Source organism: Eublepharis macularius, chromosome 13 (assembly GCF_028583425.1).
Source record: "Eublepharis macularius isolate TG4126 chromosome 13, MPM_Emac_v1.0, whole genome shotgun sequence".
Classification (NCBI taxonomy): domain Eukaryota; kingdom Metazoa; phylum Chordata; class Lepidosauria; order Squamata; family Eublepharidae; genus Eublepharis; species Eublepharis macularius.
In genome coordinates this window covers 32,035,488-32,061,997 of record NC_072802.1, presented here as the reverse complement: position 1 = coordinate 32,061,997, position 26,510 = coordinate 32,035,488, and the positions used below count along the sequence as shown (strand labels likewise).

The 26,510-nt window shown below is 44.6% G+C and overlaps 1 protein-coding gene across 1 annotated transcript; it reads left to right on the top strand.

Annotated features, from left to right (window-relative positions):
* The first annotated feature begins 562 nt into the window (after nucleotides 1–562).
* On the top strand, nucleotides 563–23,517 carry XIAP (X-linked inhibitor of apoptosis). The gene is made up of 7 exons (XM_054997055.1): nucleotides 563–644; nucleotides 6,175–7,089; nucleotides 13,107–13,206; nucleotides 17,772–17,850; nucleotides 18,354–18,387; nucleotides 19,190–19,372; nucleotides 20,599–23,517. Exons 2-7 carry the CDS (start codon nucleotides 6,207–6,209, stop codon nucleotides 20,790–20,792), a joined length of 1,473 nt encoding a protein of 490 aa, XP_054853030.1. The 5' UTR covers nucleotides 563–644; nucleotides 6,175–6,206; the 3' UTR covers nucleotides 20,793–23,517.
* Nucleotides 23,518–26,510: the final 2,993 nt, after the last annotated feature.

Sequence of the window (26,510 nt, the reverse complement as noted above, 5' to 3'; positions counted from 1 at the left end):
AGAGTGCAGCTGGTGGATATTCCTAATGTTGCCAAACTCCAGATGGGGCCTGGAGACCTCCCTGAATTACACCTGTTCTGACCACAGAGATCAGTTCCCCTGGAAAAAATGGCTGCTTTGGAGAGTGGATTCTATGGCATTATACCCTGCTGAGGTCCATCCCCTCCCTAAAGTCCACTCTTACCAGGCTGCACCCCAAATCTCCAGATATTTCCCAACCTGGAGACAGGAAGCCAGGAGCGTTGAATATTCCCTCACTTTAAAAAACTACCACGCCAACAAAAAAGGAGGTTTTAAACCTAAGAACCACTCCAACGTGCGCCTCCTGGCCCTTCCCTAAGGCTCCCATTCAGCTGTTTGACCAGATTGCCTATGAACGTGTGAAGCAAGCGCAGTGAACGCGCGTTTTGCAAAGAGCGCCCATCTGCAGTTCCTCTTTTTCCGCCACCCGGTGTCGCTCGGTCCTAGAGGGCCGCCTGGGTTGTGGCTCCTCTCCAAGGCCGCGGGAAGGCGCTTCCTCCTCCTCCCCCCCCCCCCCGGGTCAGTGGTTCGCAAGGCCAGGGGAAGCGCCATTTTCTCGCTTCTCCGAGTCAAGTTGGCTAGACAGAGGAGACAGCCGGGCTTCCTGGAAGGAGGGCAGCGTGGTGAGTTCCAGCCCCGGACTGCGCACTTTGGAGGGGAAAGGGGGACCCGAATGCTTTTGCTCAAGGGCAGCGGATGCTTAGCTGCTGCAGGTGGGAGAGGGAACTCGCCGGTGGGGAAAAGGTGGAGCCACACGCACGCCTTTCGCCGAATTATTCAGCGGGGCGGCAGCGCTTGGGTCACGTCCTCCCAGCAGAGTAGGTGCTGCTATGGGGATCTCCTCCCCCTCCCTCTTGGTTGTAGGACTTGAAGGCTGGAGGGAAAAGGATTCCATTTGCACGCCTTCTCCTGCAAATTGGGACGGGTGGGAATGGGAAGGGAAAGCAGCCGTTCTGTCCCTCCTTCTTGCATCCAGCGCCGAAGATTGCAGGGGGAGAATTCACGCCTGCACACCTTTCCTTCTGCGGTCTCCATGCATCAGGTTGTCGGTTTCCTACGAGACGTTTTTCAGCGTCCGCATTATGTATGGGCGTTAGCGCGTGTGTTTGCAAATGCACGTCAAGGACAAACGAAAGTGGGTTTACAGTAAGGGAGGGGTGCGTTGCGATCGCTGCCGGCGCAGGGGTCTGTGTGGCAGGCATCTTCGCCGCTGACGAATGCATTTGCCCTAATCCTCTACTACAATAGAAATAGAGTTTTTTGGCATATACTGCTAAGCTGAGATGCTCCAGTCCAAATGCTTGGGTTTTGAGTAGAATTATCTTGGTATAGGATTTTACTGTGAGAATGTTACCATCCAGACTGTGTGTGTTTTAAGTGCTATTTGAAAGCTTCCCACGACCAGTTGTCCTTAACTACTGGAATTTGTCTTGCTGGAAAAAGGCTCTGTATCTTTAACTAATGCTAAGCTCCTCTATTTGATCGAGAGTTTATTCGGTTATTCAGTGACAACTGTTAGGCTAAGGTTTTTTTAAAAAAAGATAAGTAGAAAAAATGTTTGAAGCATATATCTTTTAACGGGTATTTGCTGCAACCACTAAATGTAAACGCCACTTGGCGCCAGTTGCTGGGGAATAACAGCAGGGAGTGGATAGCTTTCGCTTTCCTGCCTGCTTGCGGCTTCTTGGAGGAAATAGAATGCTGCATTCTTGGTATGATTCCGGAGGGCTGTACTTCTGTTTGGACAAGCGCATTTCCATGTGCAACTGGAAGAAAGATTTGATGCAGGAAAAAACCCAGCCTCTTTATTCCGCAGGTGCACGGGCTGAGGAGGTAATTTCAGGTAGGTAGCGCTGTTGGTCTGCAGTAGAACAGCAGGATTTGAGTTCAGCGGCACCTTGGAGACCAACAAGATTTACAGGGTGTAAGCTGTCAGAGAGTCAAAGCTGCCTTTGGCAGATGTCTTACAACCTGAAGATCTTGTTGTTCTTTAAGGTGCCATGTGACTCAAATCAGGGCTGAGAAGGAACAAGGATACTGCTTCTGGGGTGACAGAGTGGGCTGAGTGTCTAGATTCCTCCTAGGAATATAATTTTTTTCTGCAGCCTTTTGTGCACCATGAAAATGCAAACTGAAGCTCCAGTGACCTGTACACAACTTGCCTGAAAGACTTTAGCAGGACTTACGCCCAAATAAATGTGCATAGAATTGGGATGTAAATAAATGGGGGGGGGAACCTTTTGTGCATCATGTCCTGAATAGAAGCTAGAATGTACTTTGATGTACATTTCTTTCCTTCAGTATTGTAGTCACTCCTGGGCTGTGTATTGGCACTCTGCTGTTTCAGATACCGCTTCTGCCATGAGCTCAGCAGGTGGCCTTGGGCAAGCCACTCCTCTCAGCTCCAGCTCCCCAGCTATATTGTGGGGATAATAACAAAGCTGACTTTGTTCACTACTTTGAGTGGGTGCACTAATCTGTCTGGAAGAGCTGTATACAAGTGCAGTTGTTATCATATTTTTTAAAAGCCTTCCAAGGTTAATTTGCATCTGCAGTCTCCAGTGCTGGCCATCTGCCGAGTTGAAAAGCAAGTAGCTGAAGAAGAGCAGGTAGGGGTAGACAACCCCCAGCATCATGCTGGCAGCAGCTCACAAGATGGTTTTGCTTGGCACTTGGGGCCAGATATCCAGACAGGCAGAGCTTGCCCTGGCAGCACTGCTGAAGTCAACAAGAGAAGGCAGCCGGCATGGCTTATGCCCATCATTGCCTCCCTGGTCTGAAAAGCCACCATCCAAGTCTCAGGTTGATTACCGAGATGCTGGAAGCAGTACTGGGACTTAGCATGCTCCAAGAGGCATCCAGTACAGTCTTCATCTCAACCCGTGCTCTTTTTTTTTTTTTTTTTGCTGGCACACAACATCTTCACAGGTAGATTTTGAATCGGGGGGGGGGGGCTTGGGTTGCCCACCCCTGCTCTGCTGACACATGTGAGACAAGCATAGCAGGATTTCCAGCCTAAAGAAGAATTCGCTCTAGAATCTTTTGCCTGTGCCTCTAATTTTTTTTAAAAAACTAGCAATGTTAATGCAGAGTTAAGCTCTCAAACTAGTTTTTGAGATACACCTTGCATTGTCAAATTGTTTCTCTGCACTTCATTATCTAATTGAACAATTTGGAAGTTTAACTTGAGCAGTTGCTCCCATATACCTACTTTGTCACCCAGCTTTCTTGTTCTAATATATTTTATGTTGCACTTAACGTGGTAAGTTTATTTTATGTAGCATCCAACTAGTTCTCCAGCTCACATTCCCATCTTCAGTTGGACACTTCTTTTTTTTTAATTTTGTTTTTTATTTTCCACATAGAAAGAAAGTAAGAAAGGGGAAAGAAGTAGGTAGGGGAGTAGAGAAGAAAACAAAGTAATTTTAAAGAGTTCATTATTTTTGCATTATATCTACATTCTAGTTCTCCAGGTCATATGTTTCATCCTAATACAACTGTGAATTCTAACATTGCATACAGTATTGCCTTATTATTAGGTTTTAGTCTCTATATTTATTCTTAATCCAGTTACAGAAAGGATTCCAAGGCACGGAGAAGTATTCTTCCATTTGTCCTTTCATTAAAGAAGTTGATTTGTCCATCTCTGCAGTGTCCATTATCTTCACTATTAGTTCCTCTTGCTGCGGTATTGTTTGTTGTTTCCAGTCTGACACCAATAAAATTCTGGCCGCAGTTACTACATGAATTATGAGGTGCTTCTGTTCTTTGCTCATATCTGGCATACAATTTAGCAAAAATGTCTCTGGTTGGAAGGGAATTGCAGTCTGTAAGATGGTTTGTATTACAGTATGTACCATTATCCAAAATCTATGCACCTCCTTACCAGTTGGAGACTTCAACCTATATAGTTTTCTTTCCTGCAAGTTGCATAGAAATGTTCTGTTTAGATCTTTCGTAGTAACTGTGGAGCTCCTGTTCTCATTGCTTGCATTTGTAGAGTCAGATGGAGCTATGTTATTGGCATCTTTCTTTTTCTTGCCATTGATACATTTAAATTTATGCAAGACAATAAGACCAGCAGAAAAAAGCGAGTGGACTATGGCAGCTGAGCTCCAAATCACTCGGCCCATTGCTTAGATTTTGCTTCAGCTGCAAATTGACGAGGCAAGCTACTCACAGCCCCCCACCCTCCCAATTTGTAATATGGGGATAACACCATTTACTTTACAGGGTTGCTGTATTATAAGGAATGTGTGTAAAGTGCTTTGGACATTTGAAAGCACTATAGAAACTATAAATTACAGTTCATAATACAATCAGTTAATCATTCAACAGCATAATCATTTGGGTTATTCTGTTCAAAAAAAGCATTTTAAAAGAGGCATGCCTTTGCATAGAAGAGATAAGCAGGAATTCCCCTTCTCAGATGCTGCCCATCTCTTGCATTTTTTTGTAATACCTTTTAAAAAAACTAACTGCTTAACTGGGGTACATTTATACATAAGATAGTGACTTGATTAACTAGTTAATCAGCTAAATAAAAGTTGAAGCTTAGCTGTTTTGGTTTTTTTAAATTGTTTTGTGCACCTGGCAATGGGAAATACATTTTTATCAATACATAATATCCATGCATAATTTTAACACAAAAAATAGCTGTTGTATGCCTTTCCCTCAGTTGTTCATGTAAATTATAAGCCTTTTGGATATTGTGATTAGAGTACCATCCATCAACTTCTACCTTCAGATCTGTTCCACTGAAGTCAATTGGCTACATCAGAATAAAATGCTTTTGAATTTACTGTCTTGATTGGCCCTGGATGTAGTTGACCTTTCTACAGCTGTGCAGGCTTCACATTTCAGCACATTAAAAGCTTCAGTCGTGGGCTCGGTTGTACTGCAGATCGGAGAGTCTAAACAGTAATCTCATTTTTAAAAATAGTCTTGCTCTGGATGACCCTTGACAGATACAGCCATTTATCTATCTGGAAAATCAAATCCAACATTCCATTATGTTGTTACATTATTCAGTGTAACACTATAATAAGTTGTCAAAACTTTAAATTACCTATGGATTGTTTCTGAGATACATTATGAGAGCACAGTATTTGAATTTCAATAACAGAGGTAAAGAGGATCAGTGAAATTATCAATTATATATTGTGGCTGCCTTTATAAAGGTAGGGCCACAGTTTGTCATTTGGTTTGGGGACTTGGTGGCAGAGAAAGCAGACGTTCATAGTGAGCCAGTATGGTGCAGTGGTTAGAGTGTCGTGGTAGGATCTGGGAGACCAGGTTCAAATCCCCACTCTAGTATTATGTCCATATGTAATAAGTTCATAAAATGGTCCAGCATACCTATGGGACCACCTCCCTCCATATGCTCCCCCATGGCAGTTTTGCTCATCTGAACAGGGTCTCCTGCAGGTGCCACCCTGCACATGGGCGAAATCACCAGCAGCTCGTACATGTAGTGGTCCCTATCCTGTGGAACGGCCTGCCTGAAGGGGCCAGGAGAGCACCAGTCTCATAGCTTTCTGCAAACGATGCAAAACTGAATTATTCAAAAAGCCTTTTACTCAGATAGGAGGGCTGTATTGTAAGGAGGGGGTCTCAAATGCTTTGCTAATGAGTTAGGAACCATAGACTTCACTGCTATGTTGTATTGGATTCCTGCTAACGCTATATCTATGTAAACTTTTATCTGTTTACTCTATGGTTTATGGAAATGTTCTTGATATTGAAGATACTGATCTCACACTGTGAGTCTCAGTGAGAAAGGCAGACTATAAATGACTTAAATAAAATAAATAAATGTATAGTGATATAATACGTGCAAACAAAATGTTTATTTGGATAAATAAAATAACAGCTTAAGTTGGAATTAAATTTAAATAACGTTTATCCAACTACGTTTCTACAAGAGTTTTCTCCCAGTACTATAAATGTTTCTGCACAGTATTGTGTATTATAATGTATTTCCCTCTTCTCTCCCCCACCCGTTTATTAAAGTGAATTTCAGTTATGGCATACTAAATGTTCAAGAATTTCTGAATGGGGGTAGGCATTTGGATTTGTCACTCTGCTAATAACATTTTTGCTGCTGTTTAAAATTTAAATATAATTTCCAAACTTACGTATGTTCTTATTTAGGGGACTCGCAAGAACCTGACTGTGAAGGAGGGATGACGTGTAATGGACCAAACAGCTTTGAAGCTTGTGCCACGCATGATAACGACTCTGACCAAGAGCTGGCAAATGAATGCTCCAGACTGCAAACATTTTCCACTTTCCCAAGTCATTGCCCTGTTTCTGCTTTAACTCTTGCCCGAGCTGGCTTCTTCTACACTGGCGAAGGGGATAAAGTCAAGTGCTTCCGTTGTCGTGCAACCGTAGAAGGTTGGCAGCATGGTGACTCGGCAGCTGGAAGGCACAAAACTGTTTCACCTAACTGTGCCTTTATTAATAGCGTCAGCGTTTGGAGGAATGGTGTGCCTTCTGTTCTTCCAAACTCTCAGCAAAGGACTGAAGACAGGCTTGCCAACACTAATTGGCAGCAGTCGTCTGAACCCTCCTCTGATCTCTATGCAGATTATCTGTTGAGAAGTGGGCAAGTGGTGGATCTTTCGGACAGCCTGTACCCCAGGACTCCTGCCATGTGTAGTGAAGAAACCAGGCTGCGGTCTTTCCATAACTGGCCTACTTATGCTCTCGTAACGCCAGCAGACTTAGCCAATGCGGGATTATTTTATACTGGCGTTGCCGATCAAGTCGAGTGCTTCTGTTGCGGAGGCAAACTGAAGAGCTGGGAACCGAATGATCAGGCTTGGTCAGAACATAGACGTCACTTCCCAAGGTGTCTTTTTGTCCTTGGTCATGATGTTGGGAATGTTGAAAGTGTTCTGAGTCAATCTGGCCACGCGGAACTGGATAGAAGTGAAATACCTAATGTCAGCCTTCCCAAAAACCCTTCTATGGCAGGTTACGAAACACGACTCAAGTCCTTTTTGACATGGAGGTATTTGGTTAGCAAAGAGCAGCTTGCTCAAGCAGGGTTTTATAGCCTAGGTAAGCTGAACGGAGGGTATCATAGTTTGTTTTGCCACCATGCATGGGATAAATTCTGCGCAATATGATTAGCAATATCTAGCAAGATTTCTACATAGCTTGTTGCTGGGGTTAGCAGACAATGAGTTTAAACTGTTATTGGTATATAATTACTCTGTATAACAAGAAACTGTCTCAGATTTTTTGCAAGTACTATAGGGATTTCCTTATACATATTGTATCTTTGTGGTCGTGTCCTATACGCTTGAACTTTCCCCTGTTCCTGTTTCCAAGTAAATTCTTATTTTTAAATTCAGTTTATAATACCCTTCCCTTCTCCTACTCCCTGTCACAAAAATGACAGATGCAAAGTATTCACGTCAGAGTTCACACATTCATTAAAATCTGTCTCCCGGATCCCCAATTCCCTCAGTTAGCTTAAGAATGTATTGCTTACAAAAATGTTTCTAGTCAATTTGGGCAGTGCAATCCTGAGGCCTGGTGGGCTGCCAGCACCCGCGGTCCCCCACTAGGCAGGGCCACTGGTGAGAGCTCCCACCCCGCCATTCCCCTGGCAAGCCTGCCTTCATCCCCCAATAACTGTGCCACCCCTCTGACAGGTACATGTGTGGTGAGCTAAGGCACAGCCAATGTGTGGGCTGTGATCTCTGCTGCCTGCCAACACCTGCCCCGGCAATGGCACCTACAGTTTGGCGACATGCTTCAATGCTGGCATTGCACGGCCCACTGCACAGCCCACTGCACAGGGCTGGCCATTCCTGCCCAGCTGTGGCCATATGGTCCACTGCCCCTCCCCTCCTGCCCCCGTGGAGGATCTCTGTGCAGATGAGGGGGCCATTCCAATGTGAAACTGTCTCGGTTGCGCCCTGCCAGGGAGCTGCACATGGGAACTGCGCACTGGCAGTTGCTGCTGCTGGCCTGGAACCCTTACAGCTCCTGGACGGCATCCCCTGCGCGGAAGGGCTGCTCGCTGAAGGCCCCCCCTGGGGACAGTGGGCAGGTGGTCACGAACGGGGGAAGGGGGGCTCATCCTGCTTGGGCGGCCTTTGGGCTACCTGGGCCAGGCTGATTGGGACTATTAAGAGTACTGATAGGGAGCTGGTGCATATCTGCCATACCATATGTGTGTTCCCACCTCAGAGTGGCATTCCATATGGAAGCGCAGATCGAGGGGGGGCCTTGGCCCTCCAGCACCTTTTTTCTTTCCTTCAGTACTCCCTGGGTTAACAGTCATGGTTGGAATGATGGGCAGCCACCTGTCTGTACCCCCACTCTCATTGATGAACAGAAGAACCCTCGGGGTGAGGAGCTCTCCCGTGCGGCTGTGTGCATGCAGCATGTGCACTGGCTCCCCCCCCCCCCCAGATCATCGTTGTCCCCCATGCCGCAATGTCCATCTGCCTGACATCTCATGCCCCATTTTGCTGAGGGGGTCTCAGCACCCCCTCCACCCCACTCACAGGTGAGACCCCACATCCCACTTTGTTTTCCTCCTTGACATTTGATGGGGCTCGGCAGGATGAGGGTAGCGTGTAGCAGCAGCCTCCATAGTATTAATGGTCCTCCACTCCAGTCAGGGACCATGCCATCCAACAGGGCAGAAACACCTGGTGGATCCTTGGAGCTGCTGCTTCCCTGGTGGCCGCTGACCGGGGACCATTCTCAGGGATGAGCTGTGGGGCAGGCTGGGAAGAGTGGGGGAGGTAGGGGGGAACTGCTGGCAGCTGCAGGTGAGCAAAGAGGTAGGGTGGTACTAGTTGGTCGACACAGACTTTATTGAACAGCCAACGGTGAAGAGGCTGTCCGATCGCATGTTGCCAACTTCCCTCGGCTAGGATGAGAGTAGCCCTGTTTGCGTAGAAGTCAGAGCCACATGCAAAGATATTGATGTGCCAGCAAACAAAGTGCATGCGTGTGTGTGTTGGGCGAAGGAATTAGGGTTGTACTTAGTCAGACATGCTTGGAGCAAACCAAGCCCAGCACTGCTGCCAGCATTTGCTTTGGACTCAAAAGGTGATTGTGCAGGTCTGGGAAGGTCATGAATGGAAAGATCCATGGCTATTGCCTTTCCTTTCCCTGCCCCAGCAGTATCGCCAGTGCCTTGGTTTCTTGGACAAAGATCTGGCCCTGCATGCCAAACCAAACAATCTGGTGTGCTGCTGTTGGCAAGTATGCCGGAGTTCGTCTGCCTCAATCCATGCCAGTACAATAAGAATTTTTTCTGTCAATCCTGTTAGAAAATAAACAGGTCCTATGGTACATAATGTTGAATCTTAGCATGCTTGTGCCTGGGATTTCGCATCTCCTCAATATTGGAGGCCTGCAATGTGGACTTTGCATTCTTCCACTTAATTTCTTGCCTCTTTTCCTAAGACAAAATTAGTACAACATTTGGTTTATCCCAAAATATATTTTGATTTTCTTAGCGTTCAACAACACATTTTGTTGGGTCACACGGCCTGTCAGTTTGCTTACATGAAAGAAGTTGATCCTTATTTCTGCTGAGTTGGAAACAAATGTGCTCCATAAGCAGCTTTCCTGAGGCAGGCTGTGATTGTGCTTCAGTGACTTCTCTGCTCTGCCTGGGGACTATAATATCTTTCCTGCCTCTTATTTGGACCAGGGGTCAGATGACAAGATGATGGAAGATCTCTGAACCGGTCCCTAGGGGGTTTTATATTGTGAAGTGGCAAAACATTGTAGCTTAAGGTTGCAGAATTCAAGTGCTGTTCTAGGGAAAATTGTAGATCCCTAGAAGCTTAAGAGGGGTTGTTTATTTATATCCCACCTTTCTCCGCAATGGGGATCCACAGTGCTCGAGTACACGATTCTCTCTTCATTTTATCCTTGCAACTGTACATAGGTCTCTTCTCTAAGTTAACTCAGGGCCAAGCTACACATGACGAATGACACTTGAACGGCAAGTGGATTGAGTGGAGGGCAAGTGAACAGGGAGAAATACACTTGCCATTCAAGTGTCATTTGTCATGTGTAGCTTGGCCCTCAGATACTCCAGCTGGTGCAGAATTCTGCAGCTTGGTCATTATTGAAAGCTATGATAAGCATGAATATCACTCTCATTCTGCGGTCACTCCATTGGCTACCTGTCTGTTGTGGTGGAGAGTGCCCTCAAGTCATAGCTGACTTATGGCAACCCCTGCTGGGGTTTTCATGGGAAATGACTAACAGAGGTGGCTTGCTATTGCCTGCCTCTGCAATCCTGGTCTTCGTTGGAGATCTCCCATCCAATTACTAACCAAGGCTGACCCTGCTTAGCTTCTGAGATCTGATGAGATCAGGGTGGGCCCAATTCAAGGTATTGGCTGTTGCATACACAATTCTTCATGGTCTTGGTTCAGCATATCTATGGGACTGCCTCTCTCCTTTGGAGGTTTTAAAGAAGAGGTTAGATGGCCATCTGACAGCCATGCTGATACTGTAAACCTAGGCAGATAATGAGAAGGAGGGCAGGAAGGGTTACTTTAGTCTTCGTTCTCATGGCCCCTTTTTACTTGCCCAGGATAAGGCTGATCACCCCCTTGGGGTCAGGTAGCAGTTTTCTCTAGGTCAGTTTGGCTAGGGATCCTGATGGTGTTTTGCCATCTTCTAGGCATGGAGTAAGGGTCACTGGGTGTGTGTGGTGGGGGAATGTATTTGTGAATTACCTGCATTGTGCAGGGGGTTAGACTAGATAACTCTAGAGGTACCTTCCAACTCTATGATTCTCTCCCATTGTTCCATCATGGCAGCTTTGTTATCTGAACAGGGCTTTCTGCAGGTGCTGCCTTGTGCATGGACAAAATCAACCACTGCCTGTACATTCACATTCTCTATGGTGGCCCCCATCTTATGGAACGGCCTACCTGAATAAAGCTCCCACTTTCCTGGCTTTCTGCAAATTATGCAAAACTGAACTATTCAAGAGGGCTTTTTACTCAGATAGGAGGCTGTAGTGTAAGGAAGTGGTCTCAAATAGATGCATTAGTACAGAGAGAGAGAAACTTTACTACTGTATACTGTCTGTTGCTATAAATATGATCCTAAGGGGTAGTTTTTATCTTGTTTCATATGCTTATGCTCTGTTTCAGCATTTCTTCAACTCTATATTGGATTTATGCTGGTTTTAAAACTTTGCAAATTTGCATTTATATACCATATTTATTGAAATGTCTTTGAAATTGACTGTACTGACTCACACTGTGTAATCCGCCTTGAATCTTAGTGAGAAAAGTGGACTATAAATAGTGTAAATAATAAAAAATAACAACTTTGTGAAGTAGGTTAGGCTGAGAGAGCATGAGTGATTGATTTAAGGTCATCAATCATGCTTCCATGGCAGAGTGGGGGATTTAAACCAGTCTCCCAGATGCTATCCAAGACTCGGTAACTACTAAACTACCTTGGCTCTTGAATGCAAGCATAAGTAATAACAGATATGAGATTCATAGAAAGACAATTTGTCTGCTACTATTATCCTTTGCAAATGCAGTCCTTGGGGAGTAACGAATATGTTTTGGGATCAAGGCCAGTGGGGGGTTGCACTGCATAGGACCATTTGGTCTGGGCCTTAGTCTCAAAGGGGTCCCAAATCTGGTTGCTTTTTAATTTTGTTGGCATTTTATAACATTTGCATTTTTATGTAGATAATGTATAGTCATTTTTTTAAAAGCTGGAAGAGGCCCATGTTTCTCTGGACCTCTGAGAGCCAAGCTACAAGTGATGCCTGTCAGGAGTTGGACACGTGTCAGTTTCCCTCAATGGTTGATGGGTAGTGTAGGCGTCACTTGTAGCTGCCCCGGCTGGCAGCACAAACTTGCCCGGCGTCTGCCTCCACCCCCTCTTCTGGAGCCCCGCGGTGTTGGGCTGCGGCCCCAGCAGCACAAACTTGCCTCTCATTGCCCCCTGCAGCCGTGGCCACGTCCTTCCCCCACCCTCTCCTGGAACCATGCGCTGTCGTGCGCAGCCTGGCCGCAGTGCGAGCTCGCCCCTCACTGCTCCCTGAAGCCGTGGTCCGTCTCGCTGCTGCATCTCGGAGGCGGCCACTGAGGGAGCATGGGAAGCCGCAGCCCCAGCAGTACTCCCGGCTCTTATCAGCCCAGCAGAGCTTCCCGCACTCCGGGGGAGGGTGGGAGGGGAGGCAGATAACAGACGAGCTTGCTGCTGGCTTCCCGCGCTCCAGGAGAGGGTGGGGGGGAGGCAGACGCCAGGTGAGCTTGCTGCCAGCTTCCTGCACTGCGGGAGAGGGTGGGAGGAGGCAGACGTTGGGTAAGCTTGCTGCCAGCTGGGCGCAGGAGCCAGGAGCGCTGCCAAAACCACGGCTTCCTGCACTCCCTTGGCAGCCGCCTCCGAAATGTGGTGGCGGAACGGGGACCAGAAGGGGGCACGGCTGCAGGGGTGGTGGTGAGGGGCGAGGTTGTGTTGCTGGCCAGGCGGCAGCCTGACACCGCATGGCTCCATTTGAGGGGTAGAGGCAGATGCCGGGCGAGTTTGTGCTGCCGGCCGGGGCAGTTACAAGTGACGCCTACACTTCCCATCAACCATTGAGGGAAACTGACACGTGTCCAACTCCTGTCAGGCGTCACTTGTAGCTTGGCTCTGAGAGGGTTTGCCTAGAGAGTGCACTCATTTCATGTGGCCCTTCTCTGTAGTGCCAAGCAGGCTGTGGCATATTTGCTAGGAATTTGCATTGGGATCTTTATGGCTCCCATTAATAACTTGAGTAGCGGCACCTGGTTTCTGTGTTCTATTTGTGATGGCTACTGGAGCTGTTTTTGTTTTGCTGTTTGCTTGTCCAGTTGTTGTGCAGCTGATACTTGACACCCATATTGGGTCAGCCTATCCATGTAACATGCCCCTGCGGAAGAATTGGATATGAATGTGAATGGTTGGGGTAGGGGAGCTTTCGTATCATAAAGCAGCAATCTACTAATTGGAATTTTATTTGTAAACTGTAGAAATCAAGCACCTTTAAAAAAAATCAGATTACTGTATCAGATCTTCCTTCTTTTTCTCTATAGGTGATGCTGATAATGTCCTTTGCTTTCATTGTGGCGGTGGGCTGCGACAGTGGAGGGCAGATGACGATCCTTGGGAACAACATGCCCAGTGGTTTCCTGGGTAAGACCCTTGATTTCTGTGTGTGTGTGTTGCTTTGTATATTATGATGGCATTACTTTTCATATGCCTGCATCCCATTTTCTTGTTTAATCAAGACCTGCAGAATAATTATGCAACTAACTGCCCAGGGCTTAGAACAGGAGCCACATGTAGTTCTTCTGAACACCCAGTGTGGCAGCCGCTGTATGCTTCAGGAAAGCAGATACGGCTGTGGCCCAATGGTGTCTGTAGCTGGCAGGTGATTCTCACCTTGAAACAGCTGCCAGAGGAGGATAGGTAAGCTGTGAGGCACCCTGAGCTGCGGGCCTGATGCCAGATAGGGAATAAAGGCCCTCTGCTGTCTACTCTTCTCTGCAGCCTGTGTGTTGTCATCTCAGCACCCGGATAGCTTTGAACTTAGGGAAGTGTTTCTTATTTAATACCCTACCTGATGGTACAGGTATTCCATAAACTTGCCAGAAAATTTTCTGATTCAAATTTAAATAAATAATTTAAATACTGTTAGCAAAATTTAAATAGTGCTAGCAAAAGAAGGCTGTACAAGCACCGGGGGTGGGGGTGAGGGTTGCCTGTGCTTCATATCCCACATTTAGCCCATCTAACATGATTGATTTGCCACACAACAGCTCTGACAGGTATAGATAAATTTATTTACATAAGTGAGCCTGAATGATCCTGTTCTTATTCTTTATGAAGTACATGTCCAGCTCCTAGTTTCACTTCCAGGACTTGTTAGTGGGTCTTCCCTCCTTGTCATTTAAAGAGTCGTTATAGGAAGTGATGTCGGTTTTTTGGGAAAGATTTGCATCAGACATTTTTCCAGTGCTTTAAATAAGTGATCTGATTTAGCATATTTGACTAATTCCCCCCCCCACACACACACACACATTCTCTATCAGCAGATGAACACAAGATCTCATATTTAGTAAACAGAACTAAAAATGTAAGCCATGTCAATTTTATGTGCAGTATAAATATCAAAATTTTTCCTAATAGCCACAAAATATTTGAATTGAAATATTTGATTAGCGGGAAATTGACTTAAACACACAATATAGTTTAGGTGTTACATTTATGTAAAAATGTAAAAGTGATCGTATATACTTCCATTACGTTGCTTGTTTATATTTAAGGGGGGGAAATGAAGGCTTTGAAAACTACAACTGAATGCACTGTTTTTGGATACCCCAAAAGCTGTGCCTGATATATCTTATATTGACAAGAGTTTAAGTTTCTTTTGCTGATGTAATTGTGGGACCTTCAGTTTCAGCATTGCTATCTGCACCGCTTATGAGTTCCATGTCATGGTGACAAAAATCTAATTCAGATCCACTTAAACATTCCTTTTTACAGAAGGATAGCGGTGAGTCTGTGGGTAAAGGCAACTGATCACATTTCTTCCTTCCTACTTCTGCTTCTTGTAACGGATTCTCTGAAAGCAAGAGATTTCGCAAAATAGAAACCAGTTTAGCAATGCGTTCATTTGCTTGTCTGTTGTTCCTTTTTGTCTCCCTTGAGATGAAAGCCTTCCTGTTCCTTTCCCAAGAAGCTGCTCTTAGGGGGTACGCTTAGCATGCTTATGGCAATTCTGAACAATAGTCAAGTGTTGCAGTATTCTGTCCACCATGTCAGAAGAGCCACATTCCCTGCTGCTTGCCAGATGATGTCTTTGTTCCCAAGTTTATTTGGTTTTTTTTTAAACTGTACTCAGCAATGTCTCTCACAACAGCTTTTTCATCAGTGCTGAGAACTTTCTTAGCTACGTCCACAGTTATACCAAAAGCAGAAGATGCTTCATCTTCTGTCAGATAGTGTCCTCTGTTGAGGATCCCAAAAGTTTGCTGTAAAATGAGCTGAAAGAGAGCAGAACTCAGATCTGTTGGCAAACATTTGTTTTGCTCCTTCTTTCTTTTTGGGATAGAGGCAGGGCATTTTTTCAGCTGGAACATGGTGGAACGGAGTTCCGGAACCTCTTGAAAATGGTCACATGGCTGGTGGTCCCACCCCCTGATCTCCAGACAGAGGGGAGTTTAGATTGCCCTCCGCGCTGCTCCAGCAATCTAAACTCCCCTCTGTCTGGAGATCAGGGGGTGGGGCAACCAGCCATGTGACCATTTTCTCCGAGGGCAACTTACTGAGTTCCGCTACCTCTTTTCCCCAGAAAAAAAGCCCTGGACAGAGGTGAAGGCGACCAAAGCGCTGTTAAATTTTCTTTCAGTTATCTGGATATCCTGGGAATATTTGAAAGGTTTGGTATATCTCCTAATAGCCACTGAAACTGGTGGCAGCAAATGGAATGCTCCTTTAACTTGATCCCAGAACATGTCAAGAGTCTGCTTCCAAATGTGTGCAGCAATAATCTGGGATACTGTATCATCTGTTGAAGCATAATGCAAGCAATCCTCTGTATGTACCAAAATCTCGGTTGTAGCCTAACCTCATCTAGTTTCTGCTGGTAGCAGAAGTGCACTTTTCTATCCCTATGTGTGCCTCTGTAATTTCTTCAAAGTTTGTTGCATTATGATTGCTGAATGCCTTCACAGTTGCTTTGCATGTTTTCATTGTATTCACACTTAATATCGCATTTGCCGTAAGATTCAGCTCACGAGCAAGAGAACTGAATGTTATTAAATGAGGATATTTTGCCTTCAGTGTTTACCATGAGGCTTTCATGTTACTTACATGGTCTGTTACGAGGGCTTGTACATTGGAGGGACTTATACTTTCATTCTCTTTACTCAACATACTGGCTTGTGTTCACTGGTCTCAGTTGCTTTCGGGAATCTTGGTTCTAGCGTTGCAAACGTAATGTTCAGTAAAGGATTTCCATGTGTGTCTGCCCATCCATCTGCCATCAGCGCCAGTGATTCTGCTTGGCCAGTGCTTTGAACAACCATTGTTTGAACTCGATCATACGCTTTTTTCAGAGAGATAAACAATAACATGATGGTCTAATTAGTTTGTCGTGTTCCTTCCAGTATTGCTGTTCAGTTAATGGAAAGAAGTTTGTGTGCATGTTTGTGTGAAGTATGTGTACAGTTTTTTTCAAGAATATAGGTACTAATATGTAGTAATGTTTATGATATTAAGTAGCTTACTTACATGGGAAGTAGACTTTTCCATGTATGTGGCTGGTATTTTATTTTTCAGGACAGTTTCTACAGGCTGTTAAATGCTTCTTTTTGGATTTTTAGTATAATTCTGCCCATTGTCTTTACATTTCTTACTTCAATGGTTTTCACTGCAGTGATGCCACACACTAGCTTTTTATATTTTGACATTATGGCTAGTTCAAAGTAGACAAAAGCACTGAAAACTAAAGAGTCTTATGCAAACACTTCTACCTTCCCCAACTCCAGAGGAAAAAATGAGGCACTGCTTCGTCCATTTGGGAAAAGTGAAACCATAAGTCATGTTTTAGTTTCAGCCTGTTAGTGAATAGTAGCAAAAGAAGACAAATACGCCATAGACAAACCTGGATTAAGTCTGGTCCAGATCCAGGAGTCGTCAGCATTGTGCACAGGGAGGCATTTATTTTTCATTTCCTCCGTGGGCAACTGAACTGAGCACTGGGATTTGCTGAGGGGGGGGGGGGTCCCCCACTCCCAGCCTCTGCCACCTCTCACCTGGTGGCGAGACACAGGAACAGGCCCAGAGAACCCCTCAGCACACTTCTACATGCTCCAGAGCACTTCTGCGTCACACCGGACATGACGTCATTCCTGGAGCAGTGCAGAAGCAACGGGTTGTGAATGGGGCTGACTTAGTAAAAAATCGCCCCCCGATCTAGTCGTGTCCAGATCAGCCCCCCACTTTCATGCCCAGGGAACCTGGCAACCCTATTGTGAGGCGACCTATTCCTAACGGTAGCATTCTCCTTTGGGAGAGGCAGCCTAGAAAGGATTGTTGATTGGTTGATAAGATTTATGTGCCACTTTTACAGAGGTCTGTTCACAGTGGCTCAGAAATAAAAACAATGCAATAAGATCAGCATAAATTGTCAGTCTTTAAACAAGCCAGGGGATAGAAATAGCTCAAAACGCCACTGAGGTATTCTTCCTACTACCTGGGAACTCGGCAAGAAGAGGTGATGGGACAGATGAGGGGGCAGGTGAGGCTCTCAGGAGCCAAGGCAGGTAATATCGCTTGCTCTGTGCGCCTCTCGCTCTCCCCGCAGAGGGAACTGAGATCAGGTACTGGTTTCCTGCTACTTACTTTGGCAAAACCACAGCAGTGATTAATCCTTGCCCATGTTTCCTTCCTCATTGGGAAGAGGGAGAGAAGTGAGCTGTGCAGTTTATAGAAATAGGTATATCTTCCTTCCCTACACAATTTTCAGATTGATGTTTATTACTGATGTCTGCTAATCTGTATTCAGAAAGTCTGACAATTCGAGCTTTTTGAAGGATTATTCTCTTTTCTCTTTCTAGAATATATTAAGAAATGTATTTCGTAAGTTAATATAGTCATCCAAAATTCAGTCACATGTACCCTTTGACGTGTAGCCGCACTGTCTATTTTGGGTTACCTCAACTTTTTTTGTTGTTCATATGTTTTTCTTCTAGATGTAACTACCTGCTTGAACAAAAGGGACAAGACTACGTCAACAACGTTCAGTTAACTCATTCGCTTCATGGTTCTACAGTAAGTGTCAGGCTTTCTCTTCAGTAACAAATTTTAGACAGTGAATTCAGTCATCTGATTAAATTAATGGAAGGGCTTTGGGTTGCAGAGCGCTGTCTTTTTAGTCTTTCTCTAGCTGCTCGTGTGTCTCCTCCAGTAAGCAGATGGTGCCTCCATATGTTACTGAATTGGTTAATTGCTTCAGTTGGAGAGCTGCATTCAAGTTGCTTGGTGTTTGTTTGTTCGTGCATTTGCAAGTGTGTGTGCATGTGCCTGCTGATGTTGGAATATTGTGGGAAAAACTTTTATAAAAGCTTGTTTTTGCAGAACCTTGACAAGAAAGTGCATACTGTTGTTAGCATCAGTGTAACAATGTTTAATGAAGGAATAGATCTGATGAATAGATTTGCACCAATTGTGATACCAGTCAGTTTATAAATTGAGTTTTCCTCTTTAAGTTTCTGCACCTTACATCCATTACAATCAAAGTCTAATGTAAGTTTCTCCCTTTTTTTTTTTTAAAGATAAACGAAACTGAGAATACGTCACATATTGGAGGTATGTATGCTCACAACAGACCGTTGTGACTTTGTAACCCAGCAAGGTGAACACAAGCCACCAGCCATGTACGCCAGTCAATAGGTTCTCTGTAACCCTCTATTTTTTGTTCTCTAAATCTGGTATTGTAAGAACAAGGGAGCTGTTGAGCATATTGCGGGCGACAGCACAAGCTGCTGATGTGTGTTTGGCTTGGAAGATCACAAGTTGTGCCTAGTTGAATATAAATAGTTATTGGACTTCCGTAAGACTTGTTCTTCGGGGATTTTTATTCATTGGATTGAGCACAGATTGCTCTGTAATTTTATCCTGTTTGGAGTGGTTTTCCCACCCTTTCTGATTAGATCTTTTAATCTCTTGATAGGATCTTTTTAGCATTCATGATTTGCATAATCTTGAGCATTGTTCTGTCTCTCCTCCAGACCATTTACACACGCATACTTTCTTTTTATGTGTGAGTGTTTCTGAAGCCTAGCACTGGAGAATAATACTTCATGTATTTCACAAAATAGGCTCTGGCCCACAGAAGCTTAACGCAAGACTCTTTGTTGTTAGAAACATCATTCTGCTTCAAAATAAAATAAGGAGGTGGATGGAGGGAAATGTTAACTCTCTTAAGATGGATGTTTCAGTTTTCTTCCTGCGGTTAAACTTCTGATGGCAAAAATGATTAATGAACATCTAGGTGTCTTAACAGTGTCCTTTACGTACGTGAAATATGATAGTACTTTCAGGACACGACCTATATTTTTGAAACTATATTGTTCTTGATATTTCTTTTCATCTACTGTTTATATTGCAGATGAGGAACTTTTACGGAACAATTTGGTCCAAGATGTGATGCGGATGGGTTTCAGCCTGGATGAAATTAGGAAAGCTGTGGAAAGGAAGCGGCACCTGTCCATTGAGGCTCTGGTTGCGGATTTAATAAATGCACAGCGTGAAAATATATGCAGTCTACCCTGTGAGAACACCCTACAGAAAAGTGAGTGTAATACATGGTAAAACATCTTCACTGTGACAGGCAACATGGGTGAAAGATGTTTTTGTTGCAATGAGTGTGTGTGTGTGTGTGTGTGAGAGAGAGAGAGAGAGAGAGAGCTTTTGCACCTCCTCAAGTTGTTGAGAGGTTTTTAGAACAAAGGTGGAGTCTGAATCCTTCTGTCCTTTAGCTCTGTGATACTTTGAGGAATGGGCTCTGGGGGAATTCCTTGCTTAGGGATTCACTGATTACAAAACTTAAAATGCATACTTCAAGTGTCAAAGGCATTTTGTGTAAATTGTAGTGTTTAAGAGCAGCAGGACTCTAATCTGGAGAGCCAGGCTTGATTCCCCACTCTTCCGCTTGAAGCCAGCTGGGTGACGTTGGGTCAGTCACAGCTTCTCAGAGCTCTCTCAGCCCTAACCACCTCACAGGGTGATTGTCGTGAGGATAATAATAACACACTTCATAAACCATTCTGAGTGGGCATTAAGTTGTCCTGAAAGGCAGTATATAAATCGAAAGTTATTATTATATATTATAAGAGCCCTAAAAAGTAGGCCGGTGGGTTGGAGCCGACTAGTTTTTCTCTGGCCCAAGAGGGAGGAAGAGGCTCTCACTCAATTCTCCTGTGTATTTTTTTTACTGCTGCCCCCATCCCAAGCAACTCTCCCCCCTACACACACACACACACTCACATGCCTCCCAAAGTGTGACATAACATTTACATAAGTGAAAAGGAACTGCTTGTAGAAAGAAAGGCAGAGAGAGGTCTGTTTCTCCCAGTGGAAAGTTGGTTGGATCCAATATATTTTGCCCACGTTGCTGTAGAAGGGATATAGCAGAGAGGCAAATACACTGCTGTGATGCAATCTGAACTGGAGACTGCACCCGTCTGTCTTGCTTGTGTCTGCCCTTCCTTCATGGAGCCCAGAATGGCATTCATAGAGAGGGTCTTTTCACCTCGGTTTCCTCAGAACCACCTTGTGAAGTGGATTGGGTTGAGAGAAATGACTGGCTTGTTGTCACCCAGTGCACTTTATGGCTGGGAATCCGAAGCCAGATGTCCCTAGTTCAACTCCCACTACTCTAACCACTAGACATACTATGTCTCTGTTTTGTTTTTTAATATACAGATCCATAAGGGGGTATTTTCAGCGTAAGGAGGGGAAAATGTAAAATCTAATACTTTGTTCCTTCTGAAACGTGTTGATTCCCCCCACCCATAGGCCTCAGTACTGAAGAACAGTTAAGACGCTTGCAGGAAGAGAAGCTGTGCAAAGTATGCATGGATAAAACCATCACTGTGGTCCTTATTCCTTGCGGGCACCTTGTCGCTTGTCAGGACTGTGCGGAAGCTGTTGAAAAATGCCCTTTGTGTTGCACAGTTATCACAACAAGGCAGAAGATCTACATGTCCTGATCGTGCCACCCTGGTGCAAATATGAACGTCGGTCGCAATCAGCGGAATATTGTTAGCTGACTGCCGGAGTTGTGCTAACACACCGAACTGGATTTCAAGAGGGTGTTTATTTTGGAGTAACAAATTATTTGGTTTTCATGGAAAATGTTGAACAATGGTCCGAATCCAATGGCTTCTAAATTGTGGGTTCTTCATTCTAGTCCTATAGGCTTGTTGCTGCTGATGTCATCCACACTGGCATGAGCTTGTAAGAGGGCATCAGAAACCTCTCCTAGCATAAGTTCTGGGAGGCTGACTCACACTTTCCGTAGAACAGTGAACTAGTTGCCTGCACCAATCAGCATCTCTTCCCTCTCCCCCCCCCCCCCACGCCTTGTGGCATGCCTCAGGTAAAGGTATTCAGAGGCCTAATTCCTAAAAAAGTGGTACATCTTTGTTTAGGCTAGACCTGTTAGATTGCAGGTTTGAATTTGGATGATAGTATGCTCTTCTTTTTTTAAATGTATATCAAGGGCCCCCCCTCTCTATTTTTTTTTATTCCTCCCTATGAAACCCCTCGTGCCATCCAAACCAGTACATTTTAGAGAGTTTTACCGCCCTGATGAACTCCAGGCCAGAGGTGTTCTGGTCAGAATCTTGTCATTGCAATTTGGGGTGTTCGTGCTTGGCTCTGTCTCGCTTACATGCCTTTTCCACTCTGTGTTGTGGCTCTGGAATCAGGTTCCCCTTCTCTCTACTTTTATTATCATGGAAACAGAAAGCCAGTAACTTCTCCCATCCCTACGTTGTTGTGGTGTACATACATAGATAATATTGATGCTAATATATATTAAAGAGGGATGCGCAAAGGACTGACAGAAGCAGATGCTTCTTGCTTTCCTCCAACAAGAAGGCAGTGTTGAAGATGCATAGTTGCAACCTCCATAGTTGAAGAAGCCTTGCAACCAGCTATTGCGGAGGGAATTTCACAAGAGACTTTGAAGGACAGAAGAGGCAAGAGGATGATCGCCCCCGTTCATATTACATGGATTTTTCATCCACGTGAGCCCCCAGTCCTCCACTGCTGGAGGGAAGGGGAGGGCGGGCAAGATCCGCCTGTACCTTCCACTGACACTTGCATAGGATCCAGCCCACTAAAATACAGCAGTGTTAACATGTATTGCACTCGGTATTTGTGAGCTTTAGCTATTTATGACTGTAAAATGTGGAAAACTGAATGATTAAGGGATTCCCACACATAGTACCAAGGCTGGAGGGGGTCCCCTCCCACTACTTAGCGTAAGCATGGGGTACATTAGAATTTGAGAGTCTAAATGCACTGCATACTCACTTGTTCAGTTGTAGAGTAAATTTTGAAGGATAAACTGACAAAAAAATAAGAGGCCCAGGCACTTGTCAAAGAATCCCGAATAGGTTCCAGGATGGTGAGTTTCCTTTTTTAATTTTAATTACAGCTCAGTGACCCTTTAGACTCCTGTTGGTCACAGGGGACTTGCTGCTAATACATCAATATGAAGTCTTTTTGTTGATGTCAGAGTAAGCAGAAGATTCTTGCTATGAATTAAATCAATTTTAGAAATTTGTGTGCTTTGCAGATAAAATTATCCCCCAGTGTTGGGAGTTTGGAGCTACTGTTAATCTCAGCCCCCTGCCCCCCCCCCCAGTTCCGTTGCTGGATTAGTCAGTAGTGTTTTGCTCCTTAACTTTATAAATCAATTTGTAACAGTCTGATGTGCTATAATGAATGCCATCATCCTGCTGCTGAGTGAAAATCCATCAAACACTAACGGAAGACCTTGTATGTATTCCATGTTGCACACACATGCACTTGTGTTGCACGTGAGCCCTTCTGCATGTGAGCCCTTCTGTACAGCTGCTGCACTGGCCTCGAGTGCTTGAAATCCCCATAGACTTGAATAGCACTAGCACGGGTAACAAGGGTGTGAGACTGTAACCTCGGGTCCTCCTGATTCACAATGCTGCCAGAGGCGGCTGATGCAGCTCCTCTTGTTGCCAGGAGAAACACAGCGGTGTTAAGTGGACTCCACCCCCTCTGCAGGTCTGACAACTGTGCGGAGATCAAGGAAGCCATCCGCAGCACTCCAAGGTGGTGCTCTCCACAGCAGCTATGTGGATAAAGAATGTGGTCGCTGGCTAGTTTGAAATCAAAAATCCCTAGCCGCAAAATGCTGTGTAACTTTGTGTTTGGTGTTTTGCTTCTGGTATACTTATTTAAAAGTCACAAGTATCAGTGCTGAGCTCAGCCTTCCCAGCTCTCGTGCTGCTCATCTTCCGTCATATTTTTAATGAGACTTATGCAAGAATGTCGCCCGTCAGAATGAATGAAGGCTGCTGCAGTGGGACATGGCCGCTTGTGCTGTTCGCTGGCAATCTGTCTGTCTCTCTCCTGTTGGTTCATCTTTGTAACTTTAGTTCTCAATCATTCCCACAGAACGCAGATTCCACCCCCCTCCAAAGATCTTTCCAAAATATGGTGTTTCTTTGCATTGCATTAGGCCACTTGGGTTTTTTTAAAACATTCTTGAACTATGCAAATCTTCTAATCTGTAAACACAGGGACAATCTTAGACCATGTATGAATAAGAGATTTGAAAATGATACTATATATTTACTATATATTGACCCATGGCAGAAGAAAAGCCCATGCTGGAACAAAGATTTAGAAATTCTAATGTACTGAAGGATGATTTATTTTTAAAAAAAACAATTATGTAAAATAAGAACTGTTTTGCAGTTCAACCTTGGTGACAATTTTTAATAAAGTGATTTTCTTACATATTGTTGCTTATTTCTCACATTTAGGTAAGAAGTGATAAGTGCCATCATGAATAAGGTGCAGTCTCACGCCCCGGCTCCTTTCCTGCCCTCTCTTATATAAAGGAATGAGGATACTAGTTTTTTTTCTGGCAGGGATTCTTGACAAGAAGGCTTGAACAGGAATTTTAGTTAATCTCAATTCAGGGTTTTTTTAATGGATTTCTTAATATCAATGTATGTGTTCGGGTTAGTTAAATTGGTAGTCATTCCCATTTTTCTTTATGGGAAATGCCTTGCCTCCTGTAACTGCGCGCACACATTCCCAATTCATATGAAACTGGCAGGGATCATAGCCCTCAACCAAATTATGTTCCCTGGCAGTTTGTCTGCAGAAGAGGTTTGTCATCAAACAAGCCACTAAAATTCTCCTTGGAAAGCAGACGGAGGGAGACTTGCATTTGTTCTCTCTTTTATGCCACCCAAATCAATACAGGTGAGGTCCCTTTTGCTTGTAAATTGGACGGGCACTAAAGCTGGCCCGCATGAACAAGTTCTGCACTAGGTTCATTCACTTCAGTGTTTTCTCCCTAGTCCTTGCCTACCTAAATTTAGTTACTGGTGGTGAATGGGAGGAAATTCAAGTAGCAGGGAAGACATGAGGACTTATATGAATGCTACATTTTAGTTTTGTTTTTAATAAAAATCTATCCTTCCTTTACATGCTTTATTTGTACATGTGGGTCTCTAGGGCTACAAAATTGCTTACTTAATTTATACTCCAGACAGACACGGGATTTGAATCTGGGTCTCCTAGATCCCTGTCCAGTATTTTAATCACTACGCCATTCTGACTTTTAAAGCAGGTGAGAGGGAGGAGTACGTGAGGGCCAGCCTGTAGCGCTTTGGTTGCCTGCCCCAGGGCACACCAGCCCTTCCCATCTTCCTAGTATGCAAGTCAGCCTCTTTCTGAGTGTGCAAGGCAGTGGGCTAGGAGAAGGAGGATTGGACAAGGCTAAAGCTTGTCCTCTTTCCGCATTCCTGGTCTATTGGATATAAGCAAAGTGTGCCTGTTCTTTCAAGGAACTAAGGGCCTGATAGAAGTAAGAAGAGGTGCCTGTTTCTGTAGAATGAGATCCCTCCCCAACTAGTGAGACAAGTCTGATTAGGAGAGGAGCATTGTGAAAAGAAAAGCTAATCAGGGATGGTAACACTGTGTGGCATGAGCATGGGCTAAATACTCTGGTTGGACTGTGCCTTTCAGGAAAATATTGCCAAGGCACTCCCCTTTCTACCCTTTGCTCTCTTAGAAAATTTAAAGATGTAATGGGAGAAATGGAAACTAAAATTAATAACAATAACATTTGATTTATATACCGCCCTTCAGGACAACTTAATACCAGACGGTTTACAAAGTGTATTATTACTCTCCTCACAACAATTACCCTGTGAGGTAGGTGGGGCTGAGAGAGAAGCTGTGACTGGCCCAAGGTCACCCAGCTGGCTCAAGCGGAGGAGTGGGAAATCAAACCTGGTTCTCCAGCTTAGAGTCCTGCCACTCCTAATCACTACATGTAACCACTCCACCAAATTGCAGCTGCAGGTACTGCAGCACTGCCCAGAAAAAACATCTGGTCTATTCAGATCTAAAAGTTGCAGTTTCTTGGGCTTGTCAACACAGTTTGAAGGAGCGGCTGCAGTTTTGTATCCTGACAAGTTCAGGCTGACAAAACTGGTCAGCCAACACAAGCAGCCAATGAAATTTCACCTTGACCTATACATTTCCAGAATCTGCCCTTTCTGTTCAGTCTGAGCAAGTGATGCCAATGATAGAGACGAAGCTGCTGCTTTTAACTGACTCTTCGCCTGCTTCTCTGCCTGAATGTTAACCTGCTTGCTCACTTGCTCTATTACATAAAAAAAAGTATGTGACCTCTTCAGGGAACCTGACTGAGGTAGCTTGCAAAACATTAAAAATTGTTAATTAAAACCCAACCAGAGCATAAAAACATAAAAACACTTAGCAGTTAAAAATGAATTTAAATGTTTTCAGGCTAAAAACATATGAAAAGGGAGTTAAAAGATCATCATCTTTAAATAACTTCTGGGTAAACAAGTTTGGCTTGCCACCTAAAAGAACGTAATGTAGGTGCCAGGCAAGCCTTGTGGGGAAGGTCATTCCATAGTATGGGAAGAGGTGGTTTTTTCACTACCCTTGCCTCTAGCCATTTAGGGCTTTCAGGAAAAATGCCTTTGAATTGTGCCTGGAAACAGACGGGCACAGCCAATGCTGATTTTTCAGCACTGGGGTAATATGATTCTTGTATCCTGCTCCTGTCAGTAGCCTAGCTGCAGTATTTTGGACCAGCTGAAGTTCGGAGGCATCCCCAAATAAAATGTGTGGTAAAATAACCACAGAGAATGCAGGATTTACACAGCAGTCTCTAGTCTTAAGCTGCGAGATCACAATGAGGAGCTGACCGTTTCCAGTTAATGTACCCATTCCTTCTCACGGTTTATTCTCTGCAATAGAAGAGCACAGACAGGAAAGGCTAAATTGTGAAAAGTTAGACATTGGAGAACTACAAACTTTCTTGAGCCAACTCCTCAGCAAAGACCTTTCTAGGTAGAAGGAGCAAGAATTTAGACAGTAAGCCATGAAGAAAAATAAGAATTTCAAAGACAAACTGTTGGTCCAACAAGAAACACCGAGAAACAACCAGAGCAGTTAGCAGCTGGGGGGGCTCCAGAGGTAGTCTGCCATGGAAGCAACACCCGGAAAATAGGGGGAAAGGGAAAAACTCAGTCCTGTGCATCCCACGTGTACCACCAAATGTGATTTCAACACACATCATATTACAGTAATCTAGTTGGAATGTAATCAGAGCCTGGCTCACCATGCCTCCCCCACTTTTTCGAGGAACAGCTACAGCTGGAATATCA